The following is a 25,096-nucleotide window of genomic DNA, read 5'->3' on the forward strand; positions in this document are numbered from 1 at the left end:
GATAGTGGCTTCTAAGGACAAAGCAGGCTAAAAGAAATTGTGGCTCGCCTTTGAGACACAGAGATTATAGTGGATATCAATGCTTTGGAAACAATGTAAGAGAGAGAAGATAAGGCGAAGTACACAGGCACACACAAAATTGGTCTTCTGGACTGGAACTGTCATGCAATTGTCATGACCTAAAGGAGATTGAGCCAGTCAATATGTCACAGCAGCAGTCCACGAGGCCCTACCTCTTAATGGTTGCTGTGGGGATCATGTTATTTTGTTCAGTATGTAGGCACTGAAAAGGTTGTTCATGATTCATTAAATGCCCTCCTACCCATCCTCATGAAAGCTACCCTGATTACACTCATGAAGTCACACATTAAACATGACATAAAAGTAGGATGGGGACTTCTTGGAAACGAAGGACTTCTGTGGAGGGGAAACAAGATAGGAAAATGGTGAAGACAACTAAAATCCACTATATAAATGTATGAAATTGTCAAAGAATACAATTTAAAACTTGAAAAAAAAAACAATTGTGGAGATGTTGCTCATGGGACACAAAATTCCACCTAAACATGCAGAATAAGATCTTGAGAGGCACGGCACAGCAGAGTGCCGACGATAAAGTTCAGGGGTTCACTCCCAAACTGGGCACCATAGTGTTCTCAGTAGTTTAAACAGGAGATACCTGGGAACAGGGAAATGCTTGAGTTCCCTTCCTACCCAAGAACAGGATCTTTCAAGAGGGAGCTGCAGAGGCTACTGTCTTCCTTCTGTAATTTACCAACCAAGGAAGATTAGACTCATTCCATAGAAGAGACTAAGATAGGCTGTGAAACCAGAGTTCAGACAAACTTTGACCCAGGCTGCTGTCTACACTTTGGGTTCATTAATTCCTCCCCCCCCCCCCGCAATGGTTTACTCTGCCTTTGCAACAGTCTCCAGCTTCAGGTCTCTCTACCCTATGGAGACGGGTTGTGTCTCCATCTTGTTGGCTTAGCTAGCACTCTCCTTCCCTATGGCCACGGGCACATAACTACTCTGCTTGCTGTTTTTGCCAGTCATGTGTCCAATGTCCAGTCACGTTTTCAGTTGTTCCAACACTGAACAATTAGAGAGGATACAAGTGTATTTTCTTGCTCCTTCAATCGTTCATGGCAACTGCCATGGAGGCAGGCTTGGAAATGTCTGACAGTACATCTTCGTGTTCTTACCACATTACACAAGCTTTTCAGAACATCATGTTGTGCAAACAAAATACATTTCACTCATATCAATTAAAATAATGAATTTTGAAATTTTGCTTCCTATCCACATAGTCATTCAGATACAGAAACAAGCAATTGAGGCTCTGGGGGTTATTTTCCTCCATGGTATTGTTTTTTCTTAGAGTTATACAGGTTCCAACTGCTTTACTGGTGAGGACTGCAAACCCAGGCCCACTTCTCCCCTGTGTTCGTCCCCTTTGTGACCTTTCCACTTCAAAGACCACAGTGAAGACTGTATGTCTGGGTTTCCACCTTTAATTCCTGTATGTCTTTTAAGCCTCAGTCCCATCTTCTTAGATCTTTCTCTGTTGTTGGTTTTTTTTAGTCAAATGAAAAAAGTCATTTATTCTTAACTTTGATGTTAATTGTCTATCTTTCTCCCTTTATATTCAAATTCTTTTAGTTTTCTATTATTCATATACCTGAATGCCCAGCCTCTGTGTTTTATTTATTTATTTATTTTGCTCATTCATTTTACATCCTACTCACTGCTCCACTTCCTGTCACCCCCTCCTACAATCCTTCTCCCCCTCCCCTTTTCATCTGAGTGGGTGGAGGCTCCCCTGGGTATCTATTGCCCCATGATGTATCTCTGTGTTTCTTAATGGGGGTTGGGGCTGTTTCATTCCCAGTGGTAGAGACAAGTCTTCAATCAACCTTACATAGCCCCCAATTCCTTTTTAATAACATATTTTATCACCTCTTATTTGGAAGTAGTTATAGAAGCCCCTATACACATAAAGTTTACTCTACACACACACAAATAAAAAATATCCTAATTATAACATAAAGATAATGTAAGAAATATTTTCTGATTTTATAATAATGTGCATATCTCCCTCTCCCGTTCCCAATCCCTCTACTTCCCCCTGCTTTTTATCTGTGATGCTGATAGTTAAATCCAGGGCCTCACACCAGCTAGGAAAGCACCCTAGCCTTGAGCTCTATCTCCAGCCCATAAAAGAAAGTGAATTTCTATGTATAGGTGCTCAGTTACAGCTACAGTGGAAGAGTCACAATGTATGCTCCGTTCTTATCAATAAACAAGGGTTCAGGAGAACGTAGAGATCAAGGACATTGATACTCCTTTGTTTAGAATAGACGTCAACAAAGAACAACTGAACAAGCAACCAAACAATGAACGGGAGAGCTGGATGAGGGACGGCTAGAGTAGGGGTAAGTGGCATGAGGGATGGCTGTCACAAGGAGGGCTGACTGAGCCATGATCAACAAAGCAGCAGTGTGGTTTTCTGAATCCATGAAAGGTCTTGCTAAGCTCTCAACAAAACAAAGTGCTCCCCCCACCCCTTTCTTGAGATCTGAATATGACACAAAAAATTCTTTGCTGATATGTGAAACCAAGCTAGGTTTTAGATTCAAGTAATTACAAACAGGTTTCTCATCTACATGAATGTCTGGCAAGACATTTGAAAGTCATATCACACAGGAAAATATCTTCTGTTGTGTACATCTGTCCTGAGTATTGCAAGAATACTTAGCAGTTAGTTCCTAACAATTAAATTCTTGCATTACTACCCCTCCCCCCAAGAGCTGTGATAGGAAAAAGTGCTGTATGGATTCCTTACACATACACAAGGGAGACAAGATGAGTTTGTTGTAAAAACTTAGGAGTTGAAGAAAGAAGAAAGCTCAAGAGTCATCAAAGGTGATTTAAAAGCCGGTGATGGTGGCGCACACCTTTAATCCCAGCACTCGGGAGGCAGAGGCAGGCTGATTTCTGAGTTCGAGGCCAGCCTGGTCTATAAAGTGAGTTCCAGGACAGCCAGGGCTATACAGAGAAAACCTGTCTCGCACCCCCCCCCCAAAAAAAAAAGGTGATTAAAAAAATCTACTTCTGCCGGGCGTGGTGGCGCACGCCTTTAATCCCAGCACTCGGGAGGCAGAGGCAGGCGGATTTCTGAGTTCGAGGCCAGCCTGGTCTACAAAGTGAGTTCCAGGACAGCCAGGGCTATACAGAGAAACCCCATCTCGAAAAAAAAAAAATCTACTTCTGTTATAAATAGCAACTTAGGGGAAATCTGGAAACTTCAGGAATTGTTAGGATCCCATGCAACTGGATTCAGTAGCCACAAACGATGTCATTACATTTACAGTGTGGCTATCAGCATCTCTCTTGATAGATGATAGTACCATCTCTGAAGATTCCCATCTCCCAATACACTGCCCTTCATCTTACAGTCGTCCTCCCTGAGGCCAGCCAGCCTCCCACACTGACCTCAGCTGCTCTTCCTGAGCATGCTCAGAACACTCAGTTTGAACTGACTAGGAACAGCCCAATTTTTGATGAAGTACTGCTAAAGGTGACACTCTGTTTACTCAAAGGAACTTATCCAACCAGTCCTGAAACTTAAGTGTAGCCAATGCATTTAAAACACGGTTAGCCATTTATCATGAGGGGCAGGGTGGAGTCCTTGGTCATTCTCTACCTTTCCTGTGCTATGCTCTACTTATTCAGTGCATTTGTGGTTTTTAATTACGCTGTCAATTTATTCCTGCTGCAGTAAATATCACTGGAACCCCAAATTGGGGAAGTCACCATGAGTCAAACAGACAACAGTGGCGAACAGGAAGACAAAGCCTTATTTGTCTACGTGTTTATAGAGGCACCCAATATCCTGCAGGAAACAAAGAATGAGCACACATAACTTCCCTTCAAGAAAGGTGTGAATTTATAGACACTACTGTCTCTTCTAGCCCCCTCCACCTCATCTTTTCAATCAGCCACTTCCACTGTCAAATCAGCGCGTCCTCTCCTGTGAAGACTGCCAGGAATATTCTAGGCAAAGCTAGGCTTTAGTCCCTGAGCCTGGACAACTTTGTTCATGTCTGTGCCTTGGCAGCTGTCAGTTCACTTTGTGAAACTGCTTTTGCACTAAGCTATGAATGCCTCAGGGCCAAGGGCCATGTCTTATTCATCTTTAAATCCCTAGGAACCAAGCTGCACACGGCATAGACAGGCTTCCAAGATGCTACTGGCTAATCACCTGAGAGTCAAACTGTCAACATTCTGCCTGCCCATGAGGACGGCATCCCAGCTTTATCTGCTCTGCTTCTTATCCCCATTCAGGGCACACAAGAAGAAAATGACAGTGGTGATCAGACAGAGGTCATGTGAATTTGCTCTCTTATATATTACAAGAAATCATCTATAAAATTAGGCATGGTGCCATTAGGTAGCCCTTGCCAGTATTAGGGTTTCTGCATCAGGCTACCTGATATTGCATTCTGATTTTATTACTTACTAGCTGTGTGGCTGAAACTACTTGGATCTAAAATTGCCCACTTGTAAGATGGCGATAATAATAGTGACTACTTCATAGAGTGGGTTGTAAGATAGCATCTGGGTAACTGTTAGCGCACCCAAAGAAAGAGTGAAATTCATATGCGGTTGTGATGAGGATAATCTAGCCTCTTGAAACGTTGATGCAGGCCATGATGGTCCATCCGAAGAAACAGACCCATCCTTAGGATCTTGCAATATTTATGATTTTTTTTATAGCACTAGGTAAAATGACTCTGTGGAATAAAAATCTAAGTTGAGAGAAGAGAGGGTTAGTGATAATCCCAGGAATGGAGAAGCTCTTGGCATTGCCAGGTTTGCTCTGGGTCTACACACTTGGCCAGGGACATTCCAGCAGCTCAGTTTCCTCTCTGTGAAATGTGAGTGAGAGGCTCTGGGCTTGGTAGACCGGACTGTCTAGAGAACGACTGGTTTACTGCTGAGCATCTCCTTCCTGCTTATCGATGGGCTCCTGCTCGCATGACTAATAACAGAAATGCACTGGATGTCATCTCTCTCTTCTCACCAATCCTGCTGATAGATTAGCTATGTCTTAAGTGTGTGAATATGAGCAGCTTTCAACAATGATTTATCCCCCCACCACCACATGCCAATAATAATACACAATTCACTCATACAAGGGACCAGGAGTTCTTTGAGATTCAAGACAGGGTGTAAATTGCTGCAAAGGGTCTTTTTAATTGGGATCAAAACATTTTTTTTGACAATTTTAGGTTTTTAAAATTCTAGCTATTGTCACGTTTTCTAGCAAATGTTTCTTTTCTCAGCTTAAAAAAAAGTGTAGTCAAACGTGGGCAAAAATATTCAGACTGAAAAAAAAAACCATCAATCATGATTTATCATTCCAAATGATAAAGTCTAGTTTTTCCTTTCCTCAACATGAAAATCCCACCATGCAGTGGGCTGGCACTTCCCTGCTGGGCAAGGGCAGAGAGGTTCAGTTCAGTGCTGGCATCTCCCAGGGAAGGCTTTCAAGCAGAAACATCAGGGTTTCTTACTTTCAGGGAGGAACAGACCCTTAAAATTCATCTCAGAAATTAACAGACATGGCTTTGCTGTATATCTCTTGCCATACTTCCTTCAACAATCCTATCATAAGATGCAGTCTTCCTGCCCCCTGCGATGGTGAACTCACTCACAGAGCATAGCCCATCACTCTGTTGAGCAGGTCAGCCTGTTGGGAAAGGTATCTACATACTAAAACTGCCCTTTAGAAACTTCCAGCAAGGAGCCTTCTTTACCCCCTCATCAGTCACACTTAAGATTTGAATAAACTCACCCTGGAGAAAACTCAGGACTTGTTGCTCTTGCAGAGGGACCTGGGCTTGATTCCCAGCACCCACATGTAGTAGTTCATAGCCATCTGTAACTCCAGTTTCAGGAGATCCAATGCCCTCTCAAACCTTTTGCTGTTTTTCCAGGACTTATGTTGTGGTAGACTAATACGGGACATCTACAGAAGGTAGATGCTGCATAGGACCAGGGCTAACCACATAAAATGGCAGTGGATTGAGACAGCATACACTGAACTCTGCCTCCTTTTCTGATTTTCCACCAAGGATCTGACATTTACTCAACCAAGCCAATTGTTTTGGGGCTGATTTTATTTTTTTTTAACTGTTTCCTTTTATAAAGAATAAAATAAAATACGACTTCAAAGATGGATGCTAGAGGAGGTATATAAATGTTAAGAATGCAAAGTACTCTTCTTCACTGGTAAACATTTAAAGTACTAGATCTCTATCTGGCATAGTCATGGTCTATTTGATGGAGGGCCGAGGCATAGAGGAGGAGTAGCAAAGCCCAAATCATGGTCTGCAAACAAGGAAAGAGACCAGATACCCCAAGCTCCTGCTTCTGTCTCTGTCCCTTTGAACATGCTGGCTGTCATTATGATAAACAGAGCTGGAATCAGGAAAGAACTAGAGGTGACATCATAATATTTGATATATAAACCACAGCAAAAGTATCTCTGAGGTTACACCCAATTACTTGGCTCCCACAGAGTGGTGAAAGACAGATGTCTTCTCTAAGTCTGTGCAGACCTGCCATTCTCTACTTGGTACGCTACAGGATTCTAGAGATGGAGTGTGTGCTGAGAAGGCTTGGCCAGAGTACTTCACAGTCCCCTAGTCCCTGTCCTGGTATTGGTCCTAACCACCAGGACAGATACCGATTTGCCAATATCCTTTCACCTGATTTTAATGTGATGTTTCAGGTGGAGCACAGGTATCCAAAAGTATAATCTTTCCAAGGAAGGGCACAAACTCTCAGGTTCTGAGACCACAGTTTGAAGAAAGTAGTGGAGGCTTACACTTGGCTGTAGAATTCAAGCCCAGTTTCTCCTGACTCCTGTGCCCTTATCCTAAACTCCCTTCCATCAAGACACCAGCAGGCAATCTGATCTTTTCCAATAATATAGAGGTAAATTGTATTGATTTTCTATTCAGGGGAAGCGGAGGTTAAATCTATATTCTATCCCTGAACACTGCATTGTAAATACTTTTCAGTTTTCCATATATCATGCTGTTTTGAGATATGCATAAGCCTTTCTGGATGGGAAAGCACTGCCCTTCTCAGGGAGAGCAAATTCTTAGACACAACAAAAGGTCCAGTAAGGACTATGCTGTTGATAGACAGGCAAACTGGCCAATCCAAAGCCACAAGAGAACATTTGCTCTGGCTTAATCATGAGAGAGTCAGGTGCTGGGGACTAGGAGACTACACGCATGGCTTAGAGGTAGAGGAGATGATTTTCCATAGACAGTTCCAAACTGTCCCCTTGCTCTGCATTCAATTTCCTGTGGGAATTCAAATAAAGGCTATGGTCTAAGGTTTAGGAGGTCCCTCTACTGCTATCTTCTGGTCTTTGGGTTCCTTTGTGTCTTCCCCATGTGACCCTGTGTGGTGAGCTATGCTTCCTCTCCAGGACTTGTCAATGGATTCTCTTTGCTTGTTCGCTTCTTCTGGAGCCTCTCCTGACCATAGAAGGTGCATCTGACTGACTTGTTCATAAAAAAACAAAAACAAGCGAGCAAATCGGTAAAATTAGGACTGTCACTAAACCTAAGATATAACAGGCGTTTCAGCCATGCAAACACTGGCCAAAATGCACTGGCTCTAATTACCCATTTTTCCAAAAGCCGTGCCCAGCTTTCTGTCCTTGTCATCTTCATCTGTAAAACAGAGATGGTGGTGCCACCTAGCTCTTGGATAGTTAGGATGTTTATGTAACCTGGTACTTATGAAGCATCAGGATGCCTGGAACACAACATGGCTAGGGTTGGGTACAATCTGAACCTTTGTATCCTTCAAGGTTCAGGTGTTGAAGATTTGGTCTTTAAGGTGGCAATGTCAGAAATGGTGTGTGCTTCTAAGGGGAAGGACCTCCTGGGCAATCCTTTTGCCCTTAGAAGGGGCTGTGGAACCCCTGTGGCCTGCTGTCTCCCTGTTTCCAAGTGTTATCTCTTGCCCTCATTCATGCTTACACTGCTGGGACAATAGACACTATAGGGTCCTCACCACAGCCAAGCTAATGCCAAAGCTATGACTTTAAGGTTCAATCAATGTAGCGAAGTAAGCCTCTATTCTTTAAAAAGCCAGCTTGTCTCCAGTGTTTTACTACAGAATCTGAAAATAGCAGTTACTATTATTGCATGGTTGTAAGGATGAAACTGAATAATGCATGTAAAATGACTAACATAATTAGTATGTAGGAGGCACTGGATAAGTGCATACTTTTATTACTAGTTATTATATTTATTGTGCTAAAATATATATTACAAAATTTATATGAACTCTTTTAAAGTATATAGCCAGAATATAGGCATTAAGGACACATACATTTAAAAGATTTATATTTTAGTCTCTGAGTGTATGTGTGTGTGTGTATGTATGTGTGTGTATATATATATATATGTATATATGTGTATATATATGTATATATATACACACATACATACACACACACACATACACACACACACACGCACACATATATATATATAATGCATATGCAAGATGGTATCAGATCCCTGGGAGCTGAAGTTGTGAAGTTGCAGGCACCATTTGAGACATGGGTGCTGCAACCTGAACTCTGGTCTCTGTAAGAGCAGTATTTACTGCTGAACCATCTTTGTACCCCCAAATCATACATTGTGCCCCTTTCAATAATCACTCTCACCTACTTTCTAAATCACTGACCATGACCCCATGCCATTGAAAACCAGCTCCCATCTCCATTCTCCCTAAGCCTTGGCAGTCACTGGTATACCTCACAGTCTAGGATTTTGAATGTTTTAGGTTCCTCATTCAGTGTCGCTTTGTGCCTAGCGTGACCCATTCAGCATCTTCCTTTCGAAGTCCATCCAGATTGCAGCACTTGCCAGACATCCCTGGCATGTTCAGGCTCCCTAGCATTCCACATTTTATTCATCCAATGGCTATTTGGGCCACCCCTATTCTCTGGTGGTTGTAACTATGTTCATGACCAAAATCTCTTCTATGTCGCTTTATTTAGAAGTAATTTTCCTGAAGTATGCTTCTTCAACAAAACACATTCCTTACTTCTAGCTTATCATCTTCTTATCCTTGTGTTACTAGTCAGAACAAGCAAGAGGTAATAATAACAACATGATTGAGGTCAAATAATATGGCTGGTTGGAGTATTGCTTATAAATTGCCTGAGGTGTTATCTTGGCAAAGTTCAAAGGGAGTTACGTATATGGAGGTGTTTTATATGCTGTGAAACACTGAGTGAATACAAGGAAACCGACATTCTGGCTCTCTTGGGCATGGGACCACAGAATGCTTATCTGTTTTTTTTTTTCTAACCCTCAATGACCAAGACCAACAGTGTTGCACAGTGTTGTAGGAGTTCTTGGCTTGAGCCTGGTAGTTCAGTGCAGTCATGAGCTTGATGAAAACACAAACCTCTTTATCTGGTGGATTCAACAAACATGGTAGTTTGCCCTGACTGATTAGAGAGTGATAGCTTGTTTATTTATTTATTTTTAGATTAAGAACTCTATTTATTCCTTTGATAACAGCAATTGCAAAGTGTGACGGTTTACACTGGAGAGTCTGGGGCTTAGCCTAACATATTCCCAAAGCCAACATATGTCTCCCCAAGTGCATATCACTGAAGATACCAATGCACACAAGAATCTAATGCAAGCTGTCACATGACTAACACTCTTCAGAGCTCATCAATCTCCCATTAGATTACGGGGACAGCGTGACACTTAGACCACAATTACTGTGTAAGAAGCACGGAGCAGTAATGCCGTGGCCAAGTCAGGCAAGAGCCTTGATGGATGATCACAGTTGATCAAGTTTGTCAGTTGCTTTATGTGTTTTTATGCTTGTTTGATATTCCTGCCCGCAGAAAAGAGGCTTTTAGGGGCACATCTGTCAATGGATTCAATTTCGCATTGCCACGTGACGCTTTCGCTTACCCCTGTCTTCTCATCAAAGATTTTGATTCCTCCAAAGGAGATGGTTAAAAAGATTTTCTGTTTGTGTTCTCCCTTGGAACGTGCGCCAGCAACAACACCCTGTTGGAAGGAAGAACATGGCTTTTACTTTAGTGTTTTCATTTGAAAATTCTCTCCAGGCCAAAAGCATGTCAGACACCATCAGCTAGAGCCACCAATCACACACATCCTTCCTTTGCCCTCCTGCGGGAGTCTACATCATATCCTCACGTTTTATGTTTTAGGATAATACTGGTCTTCGCTGTTCTACCATGGAATAAATACACGCCTGGCCATCCACTATAGGTAATGCCTTCTTTGCGCTGCAATACTTGACTCAGAGTTGGGTCGACTACCTGAGATGGAAATAATAAGACCCTCATATTAATTTATGTGTTGGATTTTTATATTGAATGTGGATTTAATCTTTTAAATAAAGGCAAGTCACTCACAATAGTCTCAAATAAAGATTACGGTTTTATACTTCTGGAAATATTTTTGTATGAATGAAATTTTTGATATTAGAAAGAAGCAAGAATACATTAGACCTCCCCCCCCCCCACATCTTACCTCCTTTTTCCCCTCTCCTTCTTGGCAAAACATGATCATAATATTTATGTCTGGCATTTGAAATAGTTACTCAAAGACATTTATATTCTTTCTCCATTATTCTTCCCCGGTTATTCTTGTACTTCAAGGTGAAACACATAGTGAATGCATTCCATTTGTGAAATAATCTATTTCCCACCTGCCCAGACACTTTATAAACCCAAGAAGGTAAACCCCACAGAAGCTAGCAATGCTACTTTGCTTTTTGGTCTAGCACTAAAGCTGATGATACCATCCCCAACTGGTACTGGGAGCAGGTGGTCAAGAGATAATTGTGAAATGAGTCTGTCCTATCAACTCTATGGCTTATGGGGCTCATGTTAAGAGAAAAACCATCTACTTTTAAAAGTTAGACCTTGCAGTAGCAGTTACAGGTGATCATAGTCGAGGACACACGAGGTAACGCAACTGCAGAGATGTCTAGTGATGTGTAGGCTGTGGTTTCCTCAGCATTGGGTGCCACAAGATCTCTAGTCTTACATCACTGTTAAAGATTAAGCTCAGGTCGCAGCAGCAGTTGCACTGGGCTTCAGGCATAGACAAATCTGAAGTAATATGGACTTCACAGTTCTAAGAGGTACTGTGTATGGATTTCAGAACATTAAGCTCCCAGAAATCCTTCAGGGAATAACTGGTATAAGACCAGTCAGGACATCAAGAGGTACAAGAGGGGCCCTGTATATGAAACTGTATGATTATCTTTACTTTCGGTGTTGGAAATCATCTCCACCTCACAATATTTGATTGTGTACCTGATTCTGGACAAAGGACTTCATCATAGTTCTATTTCCACAAGTATCAGTTCTGTTTCTCACAGGTGAGAGAACTAAAGATTTATGTAAACTACCTAGCTTAATTCCCATCACACAGAAGACATGCAGTCAATTTAATTTCGTCTGGTAACGAATGGACATCCAGTTCCTTCTTAGATGGGTAATATTAGCAGGAAATTCACACTCTCAAAAGTTACCCTCAAGGACATCTTACAGACATGCAGAATTGCCAGAATAGGAAAAATCCTTTAAATGAGTTGATTAAAGGCTTACTATTGCTGATGAGAAAACCAATGCTAGGGAAGCTGGCGGGGAGTCCTGAGTTAGTTAGCAGAGAGAATGGTTATGAAGCTGAGACCATAACTCAGCCCTTCAAAGCTCTGGTGCGTGAGAGATCTTATTCTGTACATCAGATCTTTCTTGCAGGTAAAATCTCCCTCCTCCTCCATGTTCTCCATCCATCCCCATGACTGCTGCACAGTAGCCTCCACTGATAATTTCCCTGTAAATGGTCACATAGTGACTCCCTTCAAAAGTGCAATGTGTTGTTGCTTCCCCCCTCACCCCTGCTATGGGTATTTATGGTTTCTATGAGTTCTATGAGTCAATGGTTTCTAGATTCTTCCTCTGCTGCTTGCATTTGAGTTCACTGTGAAGACTTTTAAGTAGCAAGGAGAAATGATGAACATGTGTCTTCTGTCTAATCAGAGTAATCCCTACTTCTGTTCAGCGCTACCCTGCCTGACTCTCTTAGCCACTGAAGACATGCTTCAGGCCAACTGCATCTGTTTCATCTCCCTGATGCTCCTATCTTCAAGGAACTTACAGCATTTAATGTGTCACATCAGATAGTGATCTGACTTTGCTGGATGCAGGGATATTTAATTGTGTATGGGACTCTTAAATTTGTTCCCTGGACCCAGTGACTGGAATGGAGTTTGGTATAAACCATACATTTAAAGAGAAGTGAGATTCTTTCGCTTATTTGAGAAAAAAAAAATCAGAGGACAAGTCAGATACTAGGCCTAGGAAAATAAGACTTGGCACTCATTCTTTCTGGTTGATTTGTATAAAACAACATACACTTTTATCTTTCCATACTGGACTTTAACGTTAATTATCCAGCTAAAATTTAGAATAGTTTCTGGCTATGGTCCAAAATGTATTCCTCCAACTCTGCATGTTTAAACTTAATCCCCTTTGTGAGCATGTTTAAAGATGAAGCCTCTGGAAAATGATGAAGTCACAAGAGCAAAGACCTCCTACATGGCTGTGCCTGCACAGATGGTTTGCTGTCCTCTATCGTTTTTCACAGAACTTAGCTGTCCACCTGGCAGTACTTAGCAAGTACCATCTTGGAGCAGAAAGACTGGACAATCATCCGACACTGGTCTTTTGACACCCTGATCCTGAACTTTCTAGCTTCCACCACTGTGTGTGGAAACACATTTCTGTTCTCTATAAATTACATAACCCTGATTTTTTGCCTCATCAGCACAAATGGACTAAGATCATCCCTCATAAAGGAAAATATGTTAGGACTGAGCCAGAGGGAACCCCTCTTTCTTCCTCCTAGGGGAGGACATCACAGGACAGGGGGCAAATGTTACACCTACAGTCAGCAAGGGTGGCCTTAATATTTACCTTCACAATAGAGTCCCTGACTCACAGAAATTACTGCAACATCAAAAAGCAATACAGTTTAGCATATGGTGCTAACTAGAAACCAAGGCCATCTTTGCTTACTGGTACCATGAGGTTCTTATGCCCTAATGGAATATGACCATTCCACTAGGCCAGGAAGAGCCAGGGGCTGTGTTTCTGAGTACCTGTGCCTGCTCATGGAGAATGGAGAGAAGGGCCGTCCATATGGTGCTATCTTTGGGGAAATTAAAAAGTACAATAATAAAAAGTACAATAATATCAAGGATGTTTCGTTTGTGGGCTGCTGCTGGGTCAGGTCCTGGGAACTTTCAGTTAGTACAGGGACACTTGCCATCCTAGCATGCCACAGGGAATCATGATTTCCCTCAAGATTATTTATTGAGCTGTGTAGGAAGAGCCATGAGAAAGAGAGGAGAGCTCTGGTTAGGGGTCAGGATGCTGCACGTGTAGGAACTGATCAGGACACTGGGTCTAGGACTCACAATTGGAACCCTAGGACCTGGGGACCTACCGTTTTCTTTAGTACTTCTTATAAATGCCTTCTTATTTGTCATATAATTTGCACATCAAAATCACGGGCAATAAGAATTATCTGTTTCATTTTGCAGTTGAGGAAGCACAAGTCTAGTGATCAAGTGGCCTCTTTAAATCCAAAGGAGCCAACATTGATAAACCACAGACCTATAACCCTGGCCACGGCCCTTCTGGTCCTGACAGGACCTGAAACTATTAACTATTCTCTCTCTAAGAACCTCTTCTATGATATGGACCTTAGAAATGGCCTTGCATTCAAGCTGCAAATATGTTCACAAGTTTCTGGCAGTAGCTAGGTAGAAAGTAGTTTGGTAGTCGGCTACCAAACTCAATCTGAAGGAGAACCATGGAGTGGGGATGGCCACGTTTATTATTTCCAAGTGTGCTGAGAAACTTAGATGGATTCTATACACATTACCACCAATAGGCTATGCCAAAAATACTCAGCACACAACAGCCATCAGTGCTACTAAAACGAATGTCCGTGTTAGACAGCAACAGTGTGGATTAGCCAAAACACAGATTCCTGAGAGAGTCATGGGCAGGTAGGGTCTGAATGGAAGCCTGTAGAATCAGTGAAAAGGAAAGTCCTCTAAAGCAAAGTGAGTGGGCTGTCCAGCTCAGGGGGTGTTTTGCCAGTTAGCTTTGATGGTATACATACAACGGATTTGAGAATATTCAAATATTATATCACATGAACATGAGACTGTGCAAGGCTGTGGTGACAGGAAGCACATGTACAAACACAACAGGCCACCGGCACAAACACTGAGACTTGAGTCTATTGTTACCAAAAGCTTCATCGCCATCCTCAGTCCTGCTAGTTACAGGAGATTGTTCATCATAAATTCAATTTTATCCTAGTTACTGAGGGAATGAAATATCTTTTTCCATCATGTTTCATGCCCTGGATAAAGTGTATGCACCCAGCAGACTGTCTGCTCTGATGTCATCTGTTTCTTCGCCAGGCTTCCAGTTGGATTCTGCTATATATATATAAGGGATATACTAGAGGTCAGAGAGTTGACAGAGGGAGACACCAGGATAATTTCTTTGCTTCCTTACCAACCATGGTCTATAGTACTGGCTGTTGTCTGATGGGGGTGGGAGGGTAGAGATTATTTTGCTCCTCTTGGACTCTAGTTAATACATGGTGTTAGGGGAAATTGTACCTGATACTAGATCCTACATATCCCACCACGTCTGCTCTCCTAACCTTGCCTGACATTTCCTACCCTATTCTTTTCAGGGTTGATTCTACATCTCACAGGACCCTGACTGGCATACACTTGTAGTCCTATACTCTGTTCTTCAGGCTCTATCTCTGGGACTCATCCCACCTATGGTTTCAGTCATCACTCTTCTACCCAAGGTTTCTGAAAGTTGACTTTTCTAAAAGTCAGTGAGATATGGCTAGTACCTAAGAGGTAGAAGAATAAAACCAAACTGAGAAAGGATAAATTAAACTCCAACATAAAATATGATACAACTGAGTGTTAAACTACTATTTGTTAAATGCTGGCATTCTGGAGATCCAGTTCTGAGTTCTGGGAAAGACTGTGAAAGAAATACTTTAATGTTTCGGGACCTAGATTTTATAGTTACAGACAAACCAATCTCTAACTTGTAATATCAAAAGCTGCTGTATGTGAAGGTGCCCTGTTGACTCTAAGTTGAAATACTGCAATAGACGGTCAGTAGATATGTCTGTCAGTAGACAGTGGGCCCCTCAGATGCACACAAAGAAACTGTCTGGAACCTCTGCAATGCAGGAAGAAATTCTCTAATGGACGCTACATCAACTTCAGAGTCTAGCAAAGGGAATCCATTTTTTCCCCCAGTTCTCTTCTGGTCTAATAGGAGAAATTGGGCCCTTTTTCAAGGCTAAAAGGAATTTTGTACGTCTCTGTCTCTTTCCTGGGCAGGTGGCCAAATGCAGAATCGATCATTTATGTTTCTGTGCTTCTTACAGAAAAACTACTGGGAGCTGAAATGTCAACATTCTTCTCCGCAAGTTGCAAATAATGAAACACAATCATCTGGAAACCAAGAAGCCCTCAATGTGTTCAACTGCGTTTGACAGGAGAGTGGGATAGCAGGACAGACTTTCCGGGCCTTGGGACCTCATGATTATAAGGGATGACAGATGGAATGTTTCACTACAGGACACATACACACACACACACACACACAGAGGCACTTATAGCTAGTCCTGGCTCAGCTACCATGGCCAAGTGTTAACTCCTAGGAGTAGAAGAAACTGCCGCCTCATACCCACTTAGATATGGGTCCTTCTACAAATGCAGCTGGCCAATAAGGTTCTCAGCAGTTGGTACCTGATGAGCAGCTTCTCCTAGATACTGGTTAAAGGGGATGCAAAACTCTTCTCTCCTCCATAGACTGGTGAAGAATCAAGTCTATGCACTAGTCAAGGACTTTTGCTCTCTTTTAATGAAACTTTGCAGAAGCAAATCTCCATTGATTTGCCAGTTGGGGTGGTGGGAGTGGCTCTCTTACCACACAGGAGGCTCAGTATCTCTGAGGCTCTGTAGGCAGCCTGTCCTGGCAGAGGGGCTGTGTTCTGATTTCATGTGTATAGGAGCAGAATCTGGGCGCTACTTGGGCTGGGCGTCAGGCAACAGTGGAGAGAACAGAAGATTCTCCTACAAGCCAAGCACCACAGCCTATGTTGTTCAAGCATCTGCCTAGGGTCCTGTTTCCTGGTCAAGTCCCCTAGGCCAGCATTCATCAGTTACAGAGGAGCGGCCGTGGGAATCTTCGTGCCTGACTGCCTCATCTATTCATCATTCAGGTTGGAATTTAGAAGAGAAAGAGGGCTCATTATTGAGCTGCCCTGAAATCTCATAACATGGATTCATTATCTGGAAAAAAAAATCACTAACCTCTTTCCAAGGTGAAAGTGTTAAGTCATGATTATATTGTTGCCAATGCCCTTTTCTAATATACCTAAAGTTAAGGATGCATTGATTAAAACAACATTTGTCCATATAGCATTTTAAATAGCAAAAACAAGGATGTAAAACATAGAAACTTGAGTAGACTTAAAAATCCAGCTTTTAACAGCCATGGCACTGGGAGACTATATCCGACAGTCATGTTAAAGTCTTAAGAGACATGTATAGCACCAACAAAAAAAATAAAAGTTGTTACTTATTAAGCAAGTAAGAAAAAGGTGGTACAGACAGCAATTTACAAAATTCTGCCACTTAAAATACTTTTAGGCACTTTGCCAAGAGGTAGCCAGTTTTCTCTTTTCCTATACTTAAAAATAGTCCACTGACCTAACAGTGTCCGAGAGAAAGAGAGAGCGAGAGAAAGAATGTATATATGTGTGTGTGTATACACACACTGTGTGTGCATGCGTGTGTGTATGTATGTGAGCTCAAACAAATCAGGCTACAAAACTATATAAACCATAATCCATTTTTATTATAAAATGTGTATTGTTTATATTGCTGAAGCAAAACAATTGAAGATTAAACACAAAAATGTCAACTCTCATTTTTGTGGGATTTTGGATGATTTTAGTTTTATTCCTTATATTTCCAAAGTTTATAATGAGAATTTTCTGTTGAGAAAAATAAGTTTTATATATGTTAGATGCTTGAAACAGGGCTTTGTTAGATCATTTGCTTTTCTAATATTTTATACCACATTTTTAAAAAAATTAAGAGGATATGAGAAATCAAGATCTGGTGGGCTGGGAATTCTTTCTCTGATTGAAAAAAGAGTGTGCTCTCTGTTTATGGTTTTTTTTTTTTCTAACTTATTCCTCTGCTTTTTTTTTTCCAGGAAAAGCCATCTTTGTAGTCCAGCTGCATATGAAAGCGAGGCCTCCTTCCTTTGTTGTGAAACATTGGAATACATCTTAGCAATTACAAGAAAGAATGCCATCTGCTTTGCCCCTTCACATCGGTCACTAGAGGGCAAGTTACATAAACATTTTTAAGAAGTAACAAAAATAGCAAAAACTTCAAAATGTATGAAGGACTATAGAATTTGATCATTTGTGGCTTTATTTTTGCAGGAGTTTTACAAGGAAGTTAACCTAGAAAAAACTATGGTCCACTCAAAACAGCATGAACAAGGCCTGGTTAAATCTCTCCCTAGTAAGTGTCCAGGCAATGTTTCTAAGCCACTGGCGTTTCTTCCCAGTGAATATATATGGTGATGCTTCCAGGAGCCAAATCACTCAAGCAGTGAGGTTATCTGCCATGGAGCTGGTGAGCAGTTCCTTCCCTCGCCCGTGTTAAACCAAAGCTAATCATAAAGAAGGGCTTGCACGGCACCTTGAGCTTCATCATGGAATCTTGACATAACTTGTCTCCCCGAGCTGCGGACACTTCATCAATCCCAATCAGCTTGGCTTTGTACCGGACCCCTTCGCCTTTAAACCTCTTTATCAAAGTGGCTTCGCTGCGATCCTGACCTGAAAACGAAGAAAAATGGATTCAGAAACAAGCACGCTGAAGCCCTGTTGGCTTTCAGAACTTACCATCCAGCGATCTATTCCCAGCCGACACCTACATGCCTGCAAAGTCAAATCCAAAGAAACAAAATGCCACTTCGAGATGGCAACTCTGCCTCTACCCATTTAAACATGGAGATTACTTTTGCCTGAGCATCAACCTTTTGGACAGAAAAGGAAAACGTACAGAGAATCAACCCCAGCAAAGCAAGAGACAACATCAGATAACATGGGTAACATATCTAATTTGCTTTTGATACACGATAGGCACTGAACCAACAGTTATCACTAGGAGTTCAAGTTCAAATGTCTTGCTAGGGATAGCATCAGCACTGAGTTTCCAGTATTTATAACTCTTAATGATGCTTTGGCTAAGGTCCAAGACCTTCCTTACACCCAATTCCATGAACTGTCTCATAGTAAAAGTCCAGAATAATTTCTTTCCATCAAGTAATGACACTGAACAATTATTTTAAAAAATGGCTTTATGATATTGCTTCTGGTAACACAGATATGCAGGGAAATAGCTTGCCATTGTATTCAGTATTGACTACCTGTATCTTGCAAGAGGCTCTCGTACTCATTATTAATATGTTATTTTGCTGCCTACATCAATCAGAAGTTCAAGAATATCCACATTAAGAAAGGGACATACAGATGTTTATTATAAACTTTCTAACCATTCATCAAAAGCCAAACCATTTCCATATCCCAAAGGAGGATGGACATAAACTCCAGTAGCTTGTTCACAGAGTCAGAAATCTAGATCCCAGACCTACCACTCTAGCAACCCGGGGTCTCCCAGGACTCTGACACTTATCAGTGGCTCTAGCTCCTGACTCTTTCCCTCTCGTGACTTCCCTCGTCATCATAAACCTTGAAGTGAGGACGTCAGGGATAAGTCAGCCCATTCTCCTCCTTCTATAATATGAGGTTGACAATGTTCTGTAGAAGAAAACAATAGCTGATCATAGCACAGTTCCTTTCTACTTAGGAAGCCTGACTTTCATTCCTTGCCTTTTCACATCCGTCCAGTAGAGATCATCTCCTTTGAGCGAAAAACAATTACTTGTTGCCAACAAATGAAGAGACAATCTATGACCCTAGAAGCCCAAGGGGCTAGGATGTTTGTTTGTTTCTGTGACTGAAAATAAAAATGTACTGTACACTGTGGCAGGTGTGTAAAAAGGTAGCCATTGTGCATCAAGGAAACACCATTTCTCTCTATGGAGCCTTACACAGTGCCAACAGTCATTTAAAGGAGATAGTGTGAGTGAAGCTCGTGCACACGTTCACAGTAATCTCCCTGCAAACAGGAGCCATCTCTCTGTGATCAGACCAATAAATGCAGCCCTTGGAGATACCATGCTGTGGTGAAGGGGTGGCTATGGGGACACGTGTGAACCTGTAGTTCCTAACTCCCAATAGTCATTTATTACTGAATTCTCTGACTCCTAGTCTACCAATAGCTTTGATACAAGAGTCCTTAAAGCAAATGATGCAAAGGCACACATCATATAATATAATGTCTATATAATATAAGCATTGAATGCCAGACTTCTACAAGAAGAAATGGCAGAGGGTGGTGGCCATCAAGCCCACCCACACTCACTTAGCAACTAGGGCGCAGGTTTGCTCAATACCAAAGCCTGGGTTTGGGTCAACACGCACTGTTTTCCAAGCCTGTTCTTTTAACAGCTATGATTAATTGTTTTTCATCTATCCAACTTCCCTTTGAATCCCCAATTTTACCTCGTACCAGAACTCACCTGGCCCAAGTCCACTGTTCCTAAACATAAACACACAGGCAGAAAGGGAAGGAAAAAAAAAAAAACACTCCGTTGAGACATAGAGGAAATTTGAAAATAGAATGAAGTAGTTTCCAGAAAACTAGTCCTGTCTAAAACCTGCCCTTCCGTCAGATACAAAGAGCTTGAAGAAACATGGGTCAGACACAGCCCGCTGCTGAGAAGAGATTCACATGAGGAGGCAGAGTCAGGGCAGGTGGAAAGGGCAGAGATTAATAAGAAAATATTAGGCCATTTAGAGGAAAGTAAGAAGCCTAATTTAGATCCGGACCCAGGGCCGAAGCTAATTTGTATGAAGGGCACTTATGCAGTAGAAAATCCAGTTTCTCATTAAACGTTCCACCATTAAAAGGGTGATTCTTCATAAGCACATCTTGAGCAAGGTCTCAGTTATATTATTTAAAAAATAAATAACAGAGATCAGAGCCCTAAGTGTGTGATCTCACTAGAGTACATGCAGCGGGTAGAGAGGGCGGGGCACCCGGCAGCCTCGCACAGTCCATCTCTACTAAAAGCAAACAGTGAAGCCAGGGTTCGGGACAGGCTAAGCAGATGTCACTCGTTTAAGCAAAGTCCTACAATGCTTCTCCATCTATTACCCAGCATTTACTGTGTCCCTTCTTCCACCGGGAGTTTTACATCATGCGATCTCTCCACTAGTTTTTTGCCTGCTCTTTGAATTATGCTGTGTCATAAGCACGAAGTCACAGAAGACCACAGCAGTACAACAGATTCTGCTACTTTCAAGTACCAGCTGTAAAAATACAACATTTGCGTCTTATAGAAGCCACCCATGGAAAGTACACAAGTCAGTGGAGTTAGGACTCACAGAATGTACAGTTATCACTTCTGGGGACACTTTAGGAAGTGACATCTCATTGTAGGAGCTGGGTCACTGCGGGCAGGCCTTGAGGCTGTTTAGCTGAGCCCTTCCTTTTGTTTACCCTCTGCTTTTTGAGGTAGACTCGGTATGACCAGGCAGACTTTGCCTCCTGACACCATGCGTTTCCTCCATGTGGCTGCTTCTCCCCTGCTTTAACGGACTGTGTACCTCTGCACCAGTAAGCAAAAACCAAACCCTTTCTTGTTTAAGTTGCCTTGGTCAGAGATTTGTTCTTTAAATCACAGAAACAAGAAAGTAACTAATACAGAACAAGTGGTACTGAGAAATTGCTGTAGTAAACCTGACCCCATGATTCTAAGGACTTTGGAACTATTTGATGGCTTGTGAATGGATGGATGAGTTTGATATGTGGGACTCAAAAAGTCTAACGCTTCTTAATGGGCCGTGCTGAGAGGACATGAAGAGTGAGAATCCTATTCTTGAGCACTCAGAGGAAAACCAGAATTACCAGAGCTTGGGGTTGGGTCATTCCTCTGATATTTGGTCTAAGAATCTGGCTTTGATCCACCTGTGTTCCAAGAACCTGAGTGGTATTGAATTTCAAGAAAATGGGCTCATTTGCTATTTATTGATTTTTTTTATTGCTTATTGTATGTTCTAAGATATTTAGAAGTGCCTACTATGTGTTTCAAGATGTTTATGAGTGCTTACTGTGTGCTCCAAGATGTGCAGAGATATGGCAAATGCTCAGTCTGTTGACAACACTCTAGGTTGCATCCTAGTGGATAGATTTTTGTCCAATCTATTGATCAAACATCAGCAGATTTTTCAGCCTTTGCCATTCTAGTCTTAGGGAGAATCTCCATAAAACCAGCATCAGGAGATCCTAAGTGACTCCCATGAGGAAAGGGTATGCACCAGTACAGAAGCACAGAAGACAGAGCTCATTAGCTGCCAGTCATCAACAAAAGCAAGTGGTGAGAGGGCAACCCTAAAATCAAACTATAACACCTTGTGATTCTCCACCCATGGCCTCAAAAGAGAACTTTCCAGTTTGGACCTTTTAAAGTTGATGATAACTTTTTAAACATTTACAAAATGTGAAGAAAAAAAAATACTTGAAGATTACTAATATTATTTTAAAAACAGATCCCATTAAGTTGGAACTATGACTCAGGTTCATCTGTAGCTGCCTGGGCACCCATGCCCGGGAGATGGAGAGTGTACATGGGAGGCAGGCTCACTACTGTATTAACATTAGAAGATACTGTATTAACATGAGAAGATCACAGCCAATGTGCTAACTGAGAGGCTTAAAGCCTTCTGCTCTGCTCTGATGGACCTGCTTTGGTTTCCTGAGCAAGAGGAATTAACATCACCATAAGTAGGAGGTGCTGTGGGAGGGGTTTTAAGCCAATTCTCCAAGTTATGTGACACCGAAGTTTTCAGTATCTCCTTGATTTGAATTCCAAAGGATGAAGATACTGGGTTTACATAGGATCGCACTCTTTCATGGAAATGAAGTCCCTGAAAGGAAAGCAATACCTGTCTGGAAGTCGGAGGCTGTGGATTCAGCATGCTCTCTCTCAGCACGCCTTCACATAAGAGATCACATAGCATCCTGCATTTCACTGATACAGAGCTTCATTCTTGCTGCATCTGATGGGTGTTTCTAGAGAGAAGATGGTCTTCCCAAGCATCTCTGAATGCCAATTACCCACGATGATATTAATGATTAATATCTGGGGTCTTGCCCAGAGCTTGAACTATATGATAAGTGTTGAGCATGTCACTTACAGTCACAGAAAAACCAGTGTCATTAAACTTTAGGCAGAGAGGGAGAAACTCAGAGCGTTTATGATGCCTACATTGATAGATCTAGAGAAACACTAGTGCCAAAAAAATAAACCCAGGTATTCCTAAATCCATTGAACTTGGACTTCCCCAGGGTATTTCATACATTTCTACAAGGAAAATAGTTTTGAACTTATAACTCAAAAAACTGGACTATTTCTTCATAAATGGTGTACATACACTCTTGGCAATTATTCATTTACTTCATCTCTTACTTTCTCTTAAACCTATCGTATAAAGCTAAACATAAATAGATGTCTCATATTCCTCCTGTGTGCCCGAGTATTATCTGCTTACCCAGGGGACTATTTGCATCTCACAATTTCCTTGCAGACAGTTCTGCCTGAGAAATAACAACTTGAGAAGTCCTCAGGGAGCAGCTGCAAACTGACAACGCTAACAAGATGTGTGTATTTCCAGCACACTTCTCTGCTGACTTTTGCAGAGTGTTGTGGGGAGCCCAGAGGCTACTGTCTTTAATCCACTGTGGGGTAGGGGTGTGTGTGGACATTATGGGAGAGCACCCGAAGGCTTACAGGAATGGCAGTGGCTGTACTTCCCTGTTGCCAGGTCTCAGGAAGGCCATATATCTAGAGATAACCTCAAGCTGAACTATCGGAGGATTTCTGGTGCTTAGGTTAGAGCCAGCATTCCTCAGGAATAGGCTCCCCTCTGCCAATGAGAGTCATTGGCTTACTTCTGGCATAAGAGACATTTGGCTACCTGTTGTTGCATATCAAAGCCTATGCAGACCTTCACGCTCCTTCAGTCCTTACTTAAAAGTGCCTGATATATAACTTAAAGCCCGTGCTAGCCCCTTTCCTTCTCTCAGATACTTCTTTTTGCTATTCTCTCCCCCCTCTCTTCCTCCCTCCCTCTCCTTCCCGTCCTCCATCATTCCCTCCCTCATTATCCTCTTTCTCTTTTCTTGTTGTTATTCTCCATTCTCTCACAGACATCCCTGGCCATGTCTAGTCTGTTTTCTTTCCTCTCTGTTCTGGACTCCTCCAGATATCCCTGGCTATACTTTTCCGTTTACTCATAATTAAAAAATCTTCTCCTTACCACACCCTGGAGCAGCCGTGTGTGTGTGTGTGTGTGTATGTGTGTGTGTGTTCTGTGCCTCATCACATGCATACATCCCCTTAAGCCAGGCCACATTGCCCCAAATGGATTACTTCCCTATATTAGCCACCTCCACACACTCCAGATGCCTGAAAACTCCACTGTCTCCTTTGCACTTGCCATGGGCTCTTTCCTTTCACTATATCACACCTTTCCGAATCTTTGCTCCCACACCTTATACATCAATCAGAAGCCCCCATGTCCGATGCCCTTGCCATGTTTTATCCCATTGACATGACTTGTCTCCTTAACACACATTACAGACTCAGATCGAGTCCTGTTATGATGCTTCTATTCAAAGCATGTCTCCCTTCTTACCCCTACCTCTTCACTAACTAAAGCTAACCTCCTTGACACTGGACACTTCCTACAAGTTGCTCTCTAAACTGCATTCTTGCTCAATTTATCAGCCTAGTTAGGACTATATTCAGCTTTTCCTCACCCCCAACCCCAAATTATTGGTCCAGGGACCTTCATTCAGATCAAGTCACTAAGATGCAAACTTTAATGGCCTGCCCCTAGAGGATCACATGCTGAAGGATGGTCCCCACTTGATGGCGGTGTTGAGACCTATAGGATATAGGCTCCAGTAGCAGAGACTTATTCCAGTTGGGGATGCCCTTAACCAGATTATTACTCCATAGCTACATAAAGTAAAGAAGAGGTTTCTACAGAAATACAATGATGGATCACCTCACCATATACCCAAAAGCACCAGGGCAGAACAACAGACCAAAACATTACAACCATAAGCCAAAAGAAGCCTTTCTTCTTTAGAAGCTGATTACGTTGATGTTTCATTACTGACAGAAAGCTAACACACTGTGCTCAGTTCTGTACCTAAGGTTCTTTGGGTCCAGAAATCATTCCTGTCTCTCCATTCTTCCACCCTCTCCCTCTAACGCCCCAGGCCCTGAGTCCTCTGCTCCAGAGTTATTCAGTAGATGATGAAGCTAGAGCATGGCTTCAGCGTTCCTATGCACGTTTGCAGTAGATTAATCTCATTTGCACTAATCTGCTTAACAGCTCTTGTCCTTATTAGGCCATGAACTCCAATCAAGGCAGAGGCTCTGTTGGGTCAGCTGACCACTGAATTCCTGGTGCCCCGCATGTTCTTAATAGGCTTGCATACTTTTTCACTTTATCCATTTTCAGCATCTGTTTTGGCACTCGTGGAGTTTCGCTTTGTTTTCCTAGCCTTCTTCTCTATGCTTGAGCTCCATGGAAACAAGGATTGATTCAGCTGTTCCTGGTGTGGCAAATGGTACAGCATTAGAGCCACGGGGCCTCAGGTCTCCTGAATGGCTGAATGGGCGAACTGGTGCCTTTGTTCTACAGTA

The 25,096-nt window shown here is 42.2% G+C and overlaps 1 protein-coding gene across 4 annotated transcripts in view; it reads right to left on the reverse strand.

The window, feature by feature from the left end:
- Positions 1-25,096, reverse strand: part of Dab1 (DAB adaptor protein 1) — an 887,226-nt gene that overhangs the window by 119,279 nt on the left and 742,851 nt on the right. For all 4 annotated transcript variants that reach the window (XM_085839132.1, XM_085839131.1, XM_085839130.1 and 1 more), the window contains exons 10-11: positions 17,947-18,086; positions 10,038-10,136 (exon numbers count right to left, since the gene is read on the reverse strand). In XM_085839132.1, the coding sequence (XP_085695258.1) occupies positions 10,038-10,136; positions 17,947-18,086 (239 nt within the window). The remainder of the gene's footprint in view (positions 1-10,037; positions 10,137-17,946; positions 18,087-25,096) is intronic.

Source organism: Mus caroli, unplaced genomic scaffold (assembly GCF_978045245.1).
Source record: "Mus caroli unplaced genomic scaffold, Mus_caroli_1 scaffold_6, whole genome shotgun sequence".
Lineage (NCBI taxonomy): Eukaryota > Metazoa > Chordata > Mammalia > Rodentia > Muridae > Mus > Mus caroli.